We start from the raw sequence: 14,682 nt of genomic DNA, 5'->3' as shown, positions 1-14,682 counted from the left end.
TCGCAAGCAGAAGATGACATCTATGTGCATCAGGTTGTATGATTGAGTGGCCTGACATCCAGCCAGCCTTTGGAAATCAAGGATGGGGTTACACATTCATTTATTATCGCCTCTCCTCCTCTTCCCTTCTGCTACTAGATGGCATTTCCCCTGGCAATTGTCCATCCTATACTGCTGGGTATTTTTATGTCTTCAAACATGGATGAATGGGAGGTTACGTGTCCCCTTTTCTAAAAGAAAGGTTAACAGTGCGAGATATAATGTCAATATTATTTAAAGTCTACTTTCCTGATACAGATGGGCAATATTCCTCAAGAAAATTTCCTACAATTTTGCAAGATGGCTGTTTTTCAATCCTAGGCCTAGATTGTTCACACAATATCATATGGGTTTGATGATACAAGGCAAAGAACAACGCAGACTATGGCCCCTCAGACATGGTGAGGGCAGGAGTTCTTTGTAAGAGGTAAATGCAAATTAGCATCAAATACCTTGTGCTCTGTTATAAGGAAAAAGACTAACACATGCAGTGATACAGAAGACAGTATGGTGCAGTCAGCTAAAATTGAACTGAAATTCCTTAAAAAGAACTCTTAAAAAACTGAAAGACCTTTACAAAGCATGAATATATAGAAGATTTACTTTGTTTTTAAAGACTATTTTAAAGGTTAATTCACCTCATACTTGCCTAGTTTAGAATTACTTTCATTTCAAGCTTGGCATCAGATTTAAAGCCCAGAAAGGAACCTTGTAAAAGTGGTATCAGTGCAAAACCTGAAGGCAACTGCTGTAAAATACTGAATAAGTGCTAAAAACTTCAAAGAGAAAACCCACAGGTAGAGAAGCCTACTATTTAATTAATTTCAGTGGTGCTGAACAGAAGTATTTTGCATATTGTTATAATAAAGCAAAGCATAGGTAAACTCATTAGCAGAATATAAGCCCTTGCACTTCTCCCATTCTACTTACATGCTGTGTTACAGAAGATAGAGCTCAGCAGTCAGTTTTCTACTTAATTAGACTTTAAAGAAAAACCCTTACTTTCCTTGTTAAGTCATCGGTGAGAGAACGATGCAGAGAGATGGGAGGAAAACACAAGCTGTTCATAGAAAACTTTCCCCCTCTGAGCAAGAACTATCTGTTCCACAAAGATGAAGACTTTTTTTCCAACCAGATGCATCATCTGCCAAATACAAGGAACCAATAGATACTGTGCCTACACAAAATAAAATTTCAGCTCACTTGAACAAGCTGTATTTCAGAGCCAAGATATTTATCAAGTAATGGTGAACTTCAAAAACCCAGCAGTTAAAAGTACTCCTCCCTTGGGTTTACCATTGCTAGCTTCCCAAAAGATGTTAGCACAATGTACCAGAAAGCACAGCTCTTTTGGGTCCACATAAGCTTAAGTGAAAGTGAGGCCTGTTAAAATGCATTATTTCAGGCTTTAGAGGATGTCAGTGACATGAAGCAAACCTTCAGATACAGACCCACAGGGAGAAAGCCCCATGCTTCAGAAACACCTGTTAACATTAGAGCTGTGGAGGAAACTATTAGCCTGTGTTATATGATACAAGACAGTTCAGGTGTGTAGTCATACATATGTGCGTGTGTTTATAAAGAAAAAATATCGCTAGCTTTTTAAATCTTCAATAACAGAAGTAACACTTCCATTCCTATTTAAAAGGACAATGTCATTTTTCATAGCTATCTGAAATTGCAAACTCTTGCAAGCCTTTGCTATACAGCTCCATGCAGAAAGCTAGTGTTTCTGGCATCACTCTTTGGCACACCAGACTGCTGGGCTCAACAAATGGATACTGCTATCTTTTAGTTACTTTTTAATACTGCGCATTATGGCACCCAACACCGCAATAGCATTCCATACCAGAGAGGAGTCCACAGCTTTTTGCAATATGCATGTCAGGAAAGACAGAAGCTTCTGGCTTCAAACTCTCACTCCCACTGTACCACGTCACCTGCAGTGGCAATGCACACATCCTGCGACCGCATCTGCAGACTGAATGTCCATTTAAGATAATCCAGCAATTAAATGCTCTTGTCCTGCCTATCCAGAGATCTACAAACCATCAGGAAAATCCTTTGTACATTATTTTTGCAGTGAAATGTAAATTTCAGTGTAGTTGGCACCAAGACTAAAGTTCAGCCAATGCACAGATTATTCCTTTAACGGGAAGGCTTTGGAGCCTGGGAGGAAAATTCACTTTGATCTCTAGTGGCTCTCAGAAACCTCAGGTAAAGTGCATAGATAGAAATAGCTATAGAAATAGCTTCCCACTTAAAAAAAAAAATCTCAGCAGAAGAATAATTGAACTAGCAGAAGAAATTCAACTCTGATCTGGTTTGCATCTGTCACAAACAGCAAGTATAAAAGCACACCTTTATATCAAGATCAGAACTGTAACCAAGATGGAACCTCCAGTGTGGCTCAAGTTAAGGCAGGCACAGACATACAGCAGGCTTCTCAGTGTACTCAGCTTTAACACTCAGCTAATTCATGCTGATGACCACTAGATCCAATGAACGATCAGTTCTCTCCAGTACAAGGCTAGCTTGAAGGCATTCCATAGAATCATAGAATCACTTAGATTGGAAAAGAACTTTGAGATCATCTGGTCCAACTATTAACCCTACTCTACCAAGTCCAGCACTAAGCCATATTCCCAAGAGCCACATCTAGATGACTTTTAAACACATCCAGGGATGGTGACCTGACCACCTCCCTGGGCAGCATGTTCCAATGTCTGATAACTCTTTCAGTGAAAAAGTTCTTCCTAGTGTGTAGTCTAAACCTCCCCTGGTGGAGCTTGAGGCCTTTCCCTCTTGTTCTATCACCAGTTATTTGTGAGATCAGTGCCTACCTCGCTATAACGTCCTTCCAGGTAGTTGTAGAGGGCAATGAGGTCTCCCCTCAGCCTCCTTTTCTTCAGACTAAATAGCTCCAGTTCCCTCAGCCACTTGGTGCAGCCTTTACTTCTAGACATAATTAAAGTTTATTTCAATGACAGGTTCTCCTTGATACAGAGAAACTCAGAAGTTTGCATTTAGAGAAATGTATGCTAACAAATGATCATCAGGAATAAACTACTGCTAAAGATAGGATTAACTATTCCATATCAGAAGCCAAATAGTACTTCTCAATTTTTTTTTATTCTGACTCAACAGATTGCCTCAAATATTTTTCCTATTCCCTTGGTTTTACTGTTCAATGTGTACTTGATTGAAGCCTCATCCTGTCTTGAGCACATATTATAAGACCAAACAGAAATCAGATTATTTGCCCACCAGATCTAGTACCTTGCAACAAAACCTCCAGCTACATGTCTCAGAAAATGGCAAAACACTTTGCTGGATCTTCTAAGTTATGCTGGAAATGATGTTGACACATCACTAGTTTGGTACTTTGAGGCAAAAGACTTACTAGCTCTTGCAGGCTGTGATTACACTTTTCTCTCTTATTTTCTATGGTGCCGTTCTATCCAGAAAGTAACCTCAGTTCCAATATAAAGGAAAAAGTAGAAGTAAAGCTCTTAAACAAAAATGAAAGCCCAAATTCTGTTCTTAATCTATTATATACAAATCACTTAATTAAGCCCTTATTATACATAAATAAACATCAATCATAATGTAGAAGAAACATGTGGTGTGCTGGGCTGCATCTACTCTTGCTCTGAGGATATGTGGAGAATGCCAGTGGCAGAGATACGCAAAAGCATTGAAAGAATCAAAAGAATCTCTCAGATTTCCACTTGATATCTGCTGAAACAGCACACATACAAGGTATTTTAATTTCCTTTGTGTAATAATAGGAAATTACACAATAGGAAATCAAACAGCCATTTAACAATTTTAAAATGCTATTCACATTAAATTAACTTTTCCTGACTATTATTTCTTAGCGTTTTGTGACTTTTCTTCTACAGTGTAACTGATTCCCTAGAAACCTCAACTTCCACTCTGAAGCGGATATGTAGTTATGACTAATAACAATGGCAACAGATACCACACTGATTACTATACACTGTGTTGCAAGTTGTGTATTCTAGAACTCTAGAACAAAGAGATTAGTGTGAAGATGCACTGCACCTTACACCATTTTCAGAAGATTACTCCTTGTCACAAGAAAACCATCACTGTTGGATGTTGAAAATGCGAACTATGGGAAGACTTTGTGGTAAAATCTTTCATTGGTTGAACTGTTTCTTTCACAGCTGTGTAAGTGTTCGCTGTGTGGGAGTTAATTGTATTAGTTATCTAGTGTAACAACCCAATTAATTTTGTACTTCAGCACTATTAAATACTACACTACACATGATTCACTGGAGAATGAAGGAACTTAATCCTTCTGTTCAAACACAAAACCAAACAGGAATAATCTTTTGTTTTATAACTTTCAAATAGATACATTCTTAACGATGCTTAGAGTACATTAGGAAAGCACTCACTGAAGCTGTTTAGCTAAGGGTAGCTAGACACTTCCATTAGAAAGCCTAATTAATTGGGATTTAAAAATTAACTCTGACTTACAATGGACCGTAAAACTATCCAGTCCAAAATTGTATTTTTATTTGAAGGTTTGTAAAAGATAAAATTAAAGAAACAGTATCAATAAATTATTTCTTGTTATTTCAACACTGCTCTTTATATTTGCAGCTGCAGTTTTAAAACAGAATTTTAAAGAAACCTGGCAGACCCCGAAAGTCATCCTGGGCTGTATTTATCTTGACATTTTAACACATAAATAATTGCAAGGATAAGGAAGAGAAAAGAAAATGGGAATATACAAAAGGTTTGCAAAAGGCATATAAAAATAGGTTTATATTATATACTCATCACTACCAGTTTTTGCACTACATAATGAGATCATATACGATATATCATATAATATGATCTCATATGATATAGTGCAAAAAGGCCCTATTGAAGGGAGCACTGATTTATTCTGTTAGAAGTCTACTTTATTTCTATGGCAAAAACACTGACTAAAATTTTACCATGATAAATAAGATGAAGCCCCAAAGAGGAATTTATTGTTTTTGAAATGTCACGTTCTATAAATAAGGAGGAAATTTCATCCCAATAAATGAGAAACATAATAATTTCAGAAAGCAAAACCATGAAACTGGCTCAGAAGTTACTAGCTTAAAATACACAATCTGGGGAACAAATGAAGCAATTAGACACTTCACAGGAACTGCTCAGAACTGCTGCTCCTTGTGTACGTTGAAGCACAGCTATTTTTTCACAGCACAGAATTTTCAGAGTATTAGCGAAGAGGCAGAATAACAATTTATTTTATAGAAAATGAGATATTTTTATTTCACAATAAAATAAGGTCTTGTTTTAGAGAGGTACTTTTTTCTGACCCACTCTTAAAAGCAGTTGCTAAATTCCCTGATGTCCCAGCAAAAAATACAAGCAAGTCCAAGTAAAATGAAGCATGTAAATTAAATTTTAAAACACATTACAAATTACATTCTTTCCCTCCTCTTTTCTTTCCCTCCTCCTTTTTCGGCCATTTTTTGGGCAAAAAAATAGTTCAAAATAAATCCTCTGCGTTTGAAATAAATTGCTACTAACAAAATAACCTTTAAAAGCAAGGTTATACTCATCCTTCCCTTCTAAGGTTGTGGTCAGAAGCAAAACAGCAATTGACAGGTTGAGGGAAGAAGCTGCTCTTGCAATACCTTCACTGATGGCCACCTCAGAGTATCCAAAGCCACTTTGGCTAGTAGCTGGATGAGCAGTGGCTTCCCTGAATAAATCCACTCCACAACGGTCCAGTTCTCAGCAGGCACCACAATGAACAAAATCCTTTATAAGGGAGTAAAGAAAAATTGTTCCTGAGCCTTTTGAATGGGAACTGCCAAACCCGGAGCACAATGGGAGAAAGAGTAAGTCTAAAAAAATAACCCAAAAAACCAATAACCAAATCACACAACCCTAGAAAAAAAATGTGTAAATGATGGTTTGCACTTAATATAAACTACCTCTTCTTTCATTCCCAAGTGGATGTGTCATCAGTGCCTATGAGCTACTCATACACCTTATGAAGGGCCCAACCAGGTGACAGAAGCAGTAGTCAAGGACTCTGTGGAATTTAAGCATGATTTCTGATTTCCACTTCTGCTTCTCACCTCATTTCCTATCTTTTATTTTCTATATCTATTTCAGAAAAAAAACCAACAAATTGCCACTGACATAACAATATTAGCATAATAATAATAGAGCACCGACTAGAGTTGTCATTTTTTAACACTTTCAGAGTGAGGATGACAAACAGACTGGACTTCCATTGCCTTACATTTGGAAAGCCTTTTTTCACAGTTGTACAAAAACCTGTCTTTAGATTATTTGAAAAATATTAATTGAAAAAAAATAGGATCTGAACTTTGTACATAGTCTTGAAGTATATACCAAACAAACTGTATCTAGTTTGTGAAGCAGGCTTCTGATCCTTGGTTCCATCAGCAATTTAATGCCTGATACAAATAAATACGTGAACATTTTTCAAACAATCTTTTGTTGTCTTAGGTACATTACTTCAGCAATAACAAACTCACCAGAAATATCCTGTCAAGTTGATCTTGAATGTCTTTCATTCCTGGAAAAGCAGCAACCCCTTGAATCATTTCTACAAAGATACAACCCACTCCCCTACAGAGGGAAGAAAAAAAAAAAAGTATGCAACATTAGAAAAATTTCTTACACATCAAATGGCCAGCAACAGTATTTTTTATCTATCACCAGTATTTGAATAATAGATCTTATTTTTTAAAAATAAACCTATGCCAGGCTGAAGGACAAGCATGTTTGTTTACTAAAACCAATGTATAAAAATTAATACTTTTCCGGTGTTTGAAGCCAAGTGTAGAGGGAGCAGAAATACAGATGGCAGCTGCTCTCTATTTGTGAGAGTGCTTCCTGAGCACAAAGGAATACACATAATTAATTTTGGGGATGTGGGAATGGCAGTGGTACCCATGGGAGATGCTGAAAAAGGGCATGTGGCTGCTCTCAGCCACTGAACTGAGCTACTACCCAAAAGCAGATGATTTCCAGGATGGGCTTGCTTGGACTTTCCTCTCCCCTCTTCTAAAAAGAAGGAAGGCCAAAGCTCACAGCTCTGGGGAGGTCTGGTGGGATGGGCTGAGCAGCCATGGGCTCCCTCCTCTCCCTGCCATGACAGCCACCTCACTGCAGCTCCTGTCCCTGGCCTCTTGCAAAAGGTACTTCACATGACTCGTCCTCATCCCACTCAGTTAAGACATTAGAAGAAGTGCTAGGAAATCAGGGAAGAAAAAAAGTATTCTACAACTTCAGTATGCAAACATCTATGTTTGCTGCATAACCATGCTATGTAAGTAATCACACATGCACACAAAAAATTCTTCACCCAAAACAAATGCCAATTCAATAACCCAAAATATTTATAAAAATGAACCAAGAATCTGAAAAACTAACTATGCTACCACCTCTCCCTGAAATTGTGAGTTGTGTTTCTGTGTCACAGAATCCAAGCAATAAACTCTAATTTAACCTAGTTTTTAGAAGTAAATTATTTGGAACATAGTAATTACATACCTTTTCATTGCTTATGTATCGTGATGATGCATTCAGATAGGAGCATTTAATTTTATGGATATGCATGTATATATTGGTGAGGAAGTGGTTCTAGAAGAAAGCAGCTTAATGAAAATAGATTGCATATTTTCATTAAGGCTGGGGCTGAGTGTTTAAAGATACCACTTAACTAAGATTGATTATCAGCAGACAACCCGTGCTTTACTCATCTTTGAAGCCTTTGACCACTACTGAAAAAAAAATAAAATTACATCCCAGGACAATGAGGGCTGATAGTCAGTTTTCTCAAAGAAGAAAATTAAACGTACATCACTATTTTCTAATCCTACGTCCCAAAGCATAGATATAGTACACAAATTTTCTCTTTAGGCATTGAGAAGTGGAGGAAAACTTCAGAACGCATGGTTTTGGTCAAATTTTAGAATAATTCAGGTGTTTATAAAAGAGAGGTTAAAATTTATGTTCCATATGCTTCTGCTGGTTACTAAATGAACTGAATTGATTAAACTGCCATTCATCATTTAGTCTGGTTAGTGCTTCATTAAGCACAGATGGGCACAATATATCTTAGTCAAATACTTATAAATAGTATCAGGATCTCAGGGAAGGAAAAATTCAAGATTTCAGTCAGAAACCATTTAACCAAGATGAGAAAGAAAACAATTGAATTTAGACTTAAGAAAAGAGGATTAGCATTCTATTCTTGCAACCAGAAAACAGGCATTTGATTAAACCAGTGTATCATTTGAGGGCACGTACTGCTATCTACAGACAAACCTTAGATAGCCATTTGAACAGAAATGCTGTAAAGGCAATAAAAAGCTTTTGCCAAATTTTACATTTTTCACATAATCTATTTTAAAATGTTACACTTTCAGCAGGTGTGACAAAAGTATGAGCCAAAAATCAAGGAAGCACTGCAAACAACACTACTCAAGAAAAACTTCCTGCTTAGAAAGAAGAACTCTACTATGTATCTTGGACCCTTGCATAACCTAGTACTCATTTAGTCACAAGCTGAAAAGAGAGCAAAAGAGCACTGGAGTTCAATAAACAACAATACAAAAAAGAAAAGGTTATTAAAATCATGGAGGAGAGAAACATAATCAACTTTCAGGGTTTGAGCTGGAAGGCTGCTGTTCCTTTGCGCCCCTTGAAAACTAAGTTTATGCTTGATTTCAAAGCCTATGGTGTTTAGCATAATGAATACACCCATAGAAAGAGAAGACTAAAAATAATAATAGCAATTATAATAGTAGTAGTAGTAATAGTAATAATAAATACTAATTATCGCTATTATTGTTATTAATATTATTGCTGTTATTAATATTATTTTTTTTATTCTTATTACATTGAAATTAAAGGAAATACCCAGGAAGCCATAATAGCACATAAAGGCTTGAAGATGGCTGGATAGTTTTTTAGATGTCTTAGCGGTATCAATGAATTTTAGGCTCACAGCAAGTAGAAACTGAGTATATAACAGAATTCCTGAATCACAAACATTAAGTGCACAGACACTGAATAGGAAAAGAAATAAAGTTTCTACAAGGCCTTGAAATTTAGTCTGTTTTTTGTAGCCCTCACAAACTATTAAAGAGGTTAGAGATATTTTCAAGTAAAGCAAAAATTATTTTTGTGCCAGAAAAATGGGTTTTTAAGGAAAAGTTAAGATAATTATGTCATTCTTGGCTACAAGAAAACATAAGGGACAGGGAGAACCTGAAGGCTCTGCATTTAAAATTATGCAAAATAAAGGACAAGGAAGAACTGTTTAGGATTTTAATGATTCCCAGAACCGTAGGTAGATCCAAGACAGTATAACTAGAAATAGCAGAATGCTTCAGGAAATAAAAAATTTAGTGTGCGTGTTAGAGAAACACACTTAACAATTGTGCTACACTCCAGCCTCCCAGTGGACCTGAAACTCCACAGTTACAGTTGTGTAAAACTAGACAAGCTGAAACACTTGAAAATATTCTTCAGGGAACAGCTTTGTATTAACAGAGGGTGGATAAGATGATCTCACAGATCACTCCCATTTCTAGTTTCTATGACTGAAAGATTACTTCTTGAAATATGAAATACATGCAATTAACTTGGCTTTAGTGTGCATGCATCTCCAAAGGTATGTTATTTATGTATAATTTGTGCACGCTGAGCATACAATCCCATTTTCAGTCAGTGCTTGAGAAACAATTTGTGACAAAAGAAATTCAGCCAAACATATTTCAGTCTCTTCAGTTCAGAATTTCCTACTCTCTTTATAGGACTTCTCATTTTGAATAAATAAGACAGATGCTGCTATTTAATTTGGAAGTATTTCCAATGCAAAATGTAAAAGCAACAGCCAATTAATGTTGAAAAGGGTGGCTAACACTCTTATGTCAGAAAGTTTGACTAAACCTATTGATATATTGATGAGAACATATGTGCCCATACCATCTAATACTGCTCTTCTATTGTCCTGCTTAATTTCCTGGGACTCTAGCTGTCACCATAGTCTTACACAGAGTAAGAGTTAATAGCACAGCTAAATTAGTTACTCTTGCATTTGAATTGACATAGTAAATGAGCCTGCAAAAGTGAAGTTAGATGCCTCAGGAAACTGCATATTTTTTTTTCTGCAGAGCTTGCATAATTCAAGAGGGTATTCCCTTAAAAGTAACTTGCTTACATATGGGTTGGGATTATATTTTTGGTTTAAGAATTCACACTTCTGTGAATATTTGTGTAACAGAGATCCTTATTGCAACAAGAACATCCAGTCTAATCTCCAGTCTATCTGTATCTGAATACTGAAAAGAATAAAAAAGAGAGGGAAAAAACCCCAAAACACACAATGTAAAAGTTTTGGTGAGGCATAATCTATAAAAGATTATTAGGTTTATTTCCTTTAGTTAATATTCCAATTTTTCTTTATGGATCCATAGAAGAGTCTACAGACAAGATGAGTGGAGAGGTTGACACTCCAGAAGGGAAAGCTGGACAGACTGGAAGGAGTGAGCTAGCAGGAACTTTATGAAGTTATGAACAGGGAGAAGCATAAGGTCTCGCACCTGGGAACACATAACCCAGGAACGCAGTTCAAACACTGGAGAGTAGCCCTGTGGAAAGGGACCTGGGGGTCTTGGTGGATAACAGGCTCAACATGAGTGAACTATGTGCTGCAGCAGCAAAGAAAGCCAACAGGATGCAGGGCTGCATCAACAAGGGCATCACCAGCAGAGATAAAGAAGGCATCATCCCACTCTACTCAGCACTTGTCAGACCACACCTGGAGTATTGCATTCAGTTTTGGTCCCTGCTCTACAAAAAGGATGTGGACAGGCTGGAGAGGTTTCAGAGAAGGGCCACAAGGATGATCAGAGGACTGGAGAATCTGCCATATGATGAGAGGCTGAGAAAACTGAGTTTCTTCAGCCTTGAGAAGAGAAGGCTGAGGGGAAACTTCATTACCATGTTTCAGTACCTAAAGGGTTGCTACCAAGAAGATGGAGACTTCCTATTTACAAGGAGTCACATGGAAAAGACAAGGGATAATGGGCACAAGTTGCTTCTGGGGAGATTCCAATTGGGCACAAGAGGCAAATTTTTCACCATGAGGACAGTCAAAGAGCTTGCATAATTCAAGAGGGTATTCCCTTAAAAGTAACTTGCTTACATATGGGTTGGGATTATATTTTTGGTTTAAGAATTCACACTTCTGTGAATATTTGTGTAACAGAGATCCTTATTGCAACAAGAACATCCAGTCTAATCTCCAGTCTATCTGTATCTGAATACTGAAAAGAATAAAAAAGAGAGGGAAAAAACCCCAAAACACACAATGTAAAAGTTTTGGTGAGGCATAATCTATAAAAGATTATTAGGTTTATTTCCTTTAGTTAATATTCCAATTTTTCTTTATGGATCCATAGAAGAGTCTACAGACAAGATGAGTGGAGAGGTTGACACTCCAGAAGGGAAAGCTGCCCTCCAGGATGACCTGGACAGACTGGAAGGAGTGAGCTAGCAGGAACTTTATGAAGTTATGAACAGGGAGAAGCATAAGGTCTCGCACCTGGGAACACATAACCCAGGAACGCAGTTCAAACACTGGAGAGTAGCCCTGTGGAAAGGGACCTGGGGGTCTTGGTGGATAACAGGCTTAACATGAGTGAACTATGTGCTGCAGCAGCAAAGAAAGCCAACAGGATGCAGGGCTGCATCAACAAGGGCATCACCAGCAGAGATAAAGAAGGCATCATCCCACTCTACTCAGCACTTGTCAGACCACACCTGGAGTATTGCATTCAGTTTTGGTCCCTGCTCTACAAAAAGGATGTGGACAGGCTGGAGAGGGTTCAGAGAAGGGCCACAAGGATGATCAGAGGACTGGAGAATCTGCCATATGATGAGAGGCTGAGAAAACTGAGTTTCTTCAGCCTTGAGAAGAGAAGGCTGAGGGGAAACTTCATTACCATGTTTCAGTACCTAAAGGGTTGCTACCAAGAAGATGGAGACTTCCTATTTACAAGGAGTCACATGGAAAAGACAAGGGATAATGGGCACAAGTTGCTTCTGGGGAGATTCCAATTGGGCACAAGAGGCAAATTTTTCACCATGAGGACAGTCAAACATTGGAATGGTCTGCCAAGGGAAGTGGTAGATTCCCCCACCTTGGACAGTTTTAAGTCTCAGCTTGAAAGGGTGCTGAGTCATCTCATATAAACTATAATAGTACCTAGAAAGGTTGGACCAGATGATCCCAGATGTCTCTTCCAGCCTGAAATTCTATGATTCTATGACATTCTCTGAAATGAGGAGTTGTTTCCAAAGCAAGCTTTAGTTTATACTTAAATCCAGACTACAGAAAGCCTATATGATTACCATATATGTTTTAAACTGTCAAACTTCATGACCAGATAGAAACCTTATGTGAAGATCCAGCATAGGTCTTCACTTTGAAGACTATGCTGAATGCTATTACCTGCTCTGAGCCTGCTAGAAAACAGATCTGTTCAGGGCATGAAGTCTGTTCTCTGCATGCAGGATCTGGCTTCAGAGGGGAAAGGTTTTTATGAAAGCCAAGTAATTGCTTCCAGCAATCCTCCTGGTGAGATTTCAGAAATCCAAAGGAACAGCAGAGTTTTCATTCAAGTTTCCCAAACTACATCCAATTTGTTCTGCTAAATAGATCAGAATTTAAACAAAACAAAAAAACCTTGGACCTCTCAAAAAAAAAAAAAATCTCAACTACTTGGTTTTTAATGGATTTGTCACCAAAAAACTGGAACCTTTTCCATAAAATTCATTAATAATATGCAACATGTTGGAAGGGCACAGAGATTTTATCTTGTCTGATTTATTCAGAGAAGAAGTCACATTCCTATGTTCCTATCCTGCTTATGAACAGAAGTACCAAAACAAATTTTGGGGGAAAGGAATGAAAAGTAAAGAATTTTGTCTCCTTGATTGACAAAAATCTGATCTAATTCTGAAGTGGCACACTGCCAGAATACCCACACATGGTGAACTTCGTTGGAATTTCTCTTTCATGACCACTTCACTTTGATAAATAGAAAGTAACATTCAGTGGGAGATACAGTCTCATCAAAGAACAGGGGCAGGAAGCAAACAGATTACAGTTCTCACATGAGAAGTAACGACTGAAGCAAAATTGCCCTTCTATGATGATAAAGAGCAACATTAAAATTTTTGCAGAAAGCAGATGTAATGGCTGAAAAATATTTTACTGGAAAATATGATAGTTCAAAGTATTTCTTTACAGCCAGTCTTGAAGCAAATATAATTACAAGCAAATACAGAGCTCATGTGCTTGCCTGAGTCACTGAACTACTTAGAAATAGGAGCTCCAGAAATCTCTTTTGCAACCCAACCCTCTGTATCAATTCTCAGCTTCTACATTAAGCAATATGATATTCATGGGGGATTAAAATGTGTATGACCCCGTTTTTCCAAGAATCTTTCTGTTAGACTCACTTTACTGTAAAAGCAGAATGCAAAAAAGCTCAAGAAAATAATCTTTAAAATTAAGCAATATTTTGCCATGAGATATTTTCCCTGTTTAACATGTTCTTCCTCATTTTCTTTTCTGGATCCAGATACCTTTACTTTTTTGACATAGATGAAATATATTTCTGGCAGTGGAAAAGCAAGGGTAAATCTGATATTAGGAATGGATAAAAGTAGTTTTTACATAGGAACTGAAATGCCCTTTCAGTAACAACAGACATGGATGGTTTCCTCACACACACAGTGTTTCTATGAATTTGACCCTATGTGAATTTTCCAGTGAAAAGCTAACTCAGCAGATAAAACTTTTGAAGAACTCCCTGACAATGACAGAAGTTTAATTAACAATGCCTTCATAGTTATTGCAATATCCTCATCTCAAGAACCTAATCCTACAGATTAGCATTTCTTTGGAGTGGAAGTCATAATCAGAAAGAATATCAAGGGCAAAAGAACTAATTTATTCTACACTGTTTTCTCTCTCAGGCCCCAAGCAGTATTTCTTCAGGGTATACTGGGACTCCTGCTCTCCTGTTTCTTTCACTGAAAACTGTTCACAGCAGATACAGGATAAAGATGCGTTTGTAATGTCCCCTGTGTAAAAACATAATTTGGTGCACCTGTGTCTTAAGACAATATCCATTTTTATTTAATAAATATCTTAATTACTGTCATAGGTCTTCAATGGTCAAATACTCATGAAAGCATGCACGGAATTACAGCAGGCACTCAAATCTGCAGGCTGTATGTGTAAAGTGGTGTGTTTCTGAAAAATACTAGTTATTTTTCTAACAACAGGAGAGTCAGAAAAATCTCTACATGAAGCGTTTTCCCTGTATTATGATCAGAATTGAAAAAAATTATATCAGTACAGAAGTTACAAAGTTAAATAACAGTGATTTAATAAGCAATTTTGTAACATTTGACTGGCCTAGTTTTAAGTGATTTCTTCCACAGCACTTAATATAAACTGATGTTAGTTAATAAAAGTGAATTTAAACTGTAACATGACCCATAACTTCTTAGGTTAGCTGAACTGTGAATAAGAGTGTATTTTTT

At 37.2% G+C, this 14,682-nt stretch overlaps 1 protein-coding gene across 2 annotated transcripts in view; it reads right to left on the bottom strand.

Moving 5' to 3' along the window:
• Positions 1–14,682, bottom strand: part of CDK14 (cyclin-dependent kinase 14) — a 254,892-nt gene that overhangs the window by 115,917 nt on the left and 124,293 nt on the right. For both annotated transcript variants that reach the window (XM_010001563.1, XM_010001564.1), the window contains one exon: positions 6,585–6,678. In XM_010001563.1, coding sequence (XP_009999865.1) covers positions 6,585–6,678 — 94 coding nt within the window. The remainder of the gene's footprint in view (positions 1–6,584; positions 6,679–14,682) is intronic.

Source organism: Chaetura pelagica, unplaced genomic scaffold (genome assembly GCF_000747805.2).
Source record: "Chaetura pelagica isolate M959 unplaced genomic scaffold, ChaPel_1.0 scaffold127, whole genome shotgun sequence".
NCBI lineage: Eukaryota > Metazoa > Chordata > Aves > Apodiformes > Apodidae > Chaetura > Chaetura pelagica.
This window is presented reverse-complemented; position numbering and strand designations above follow the sequence as displayed.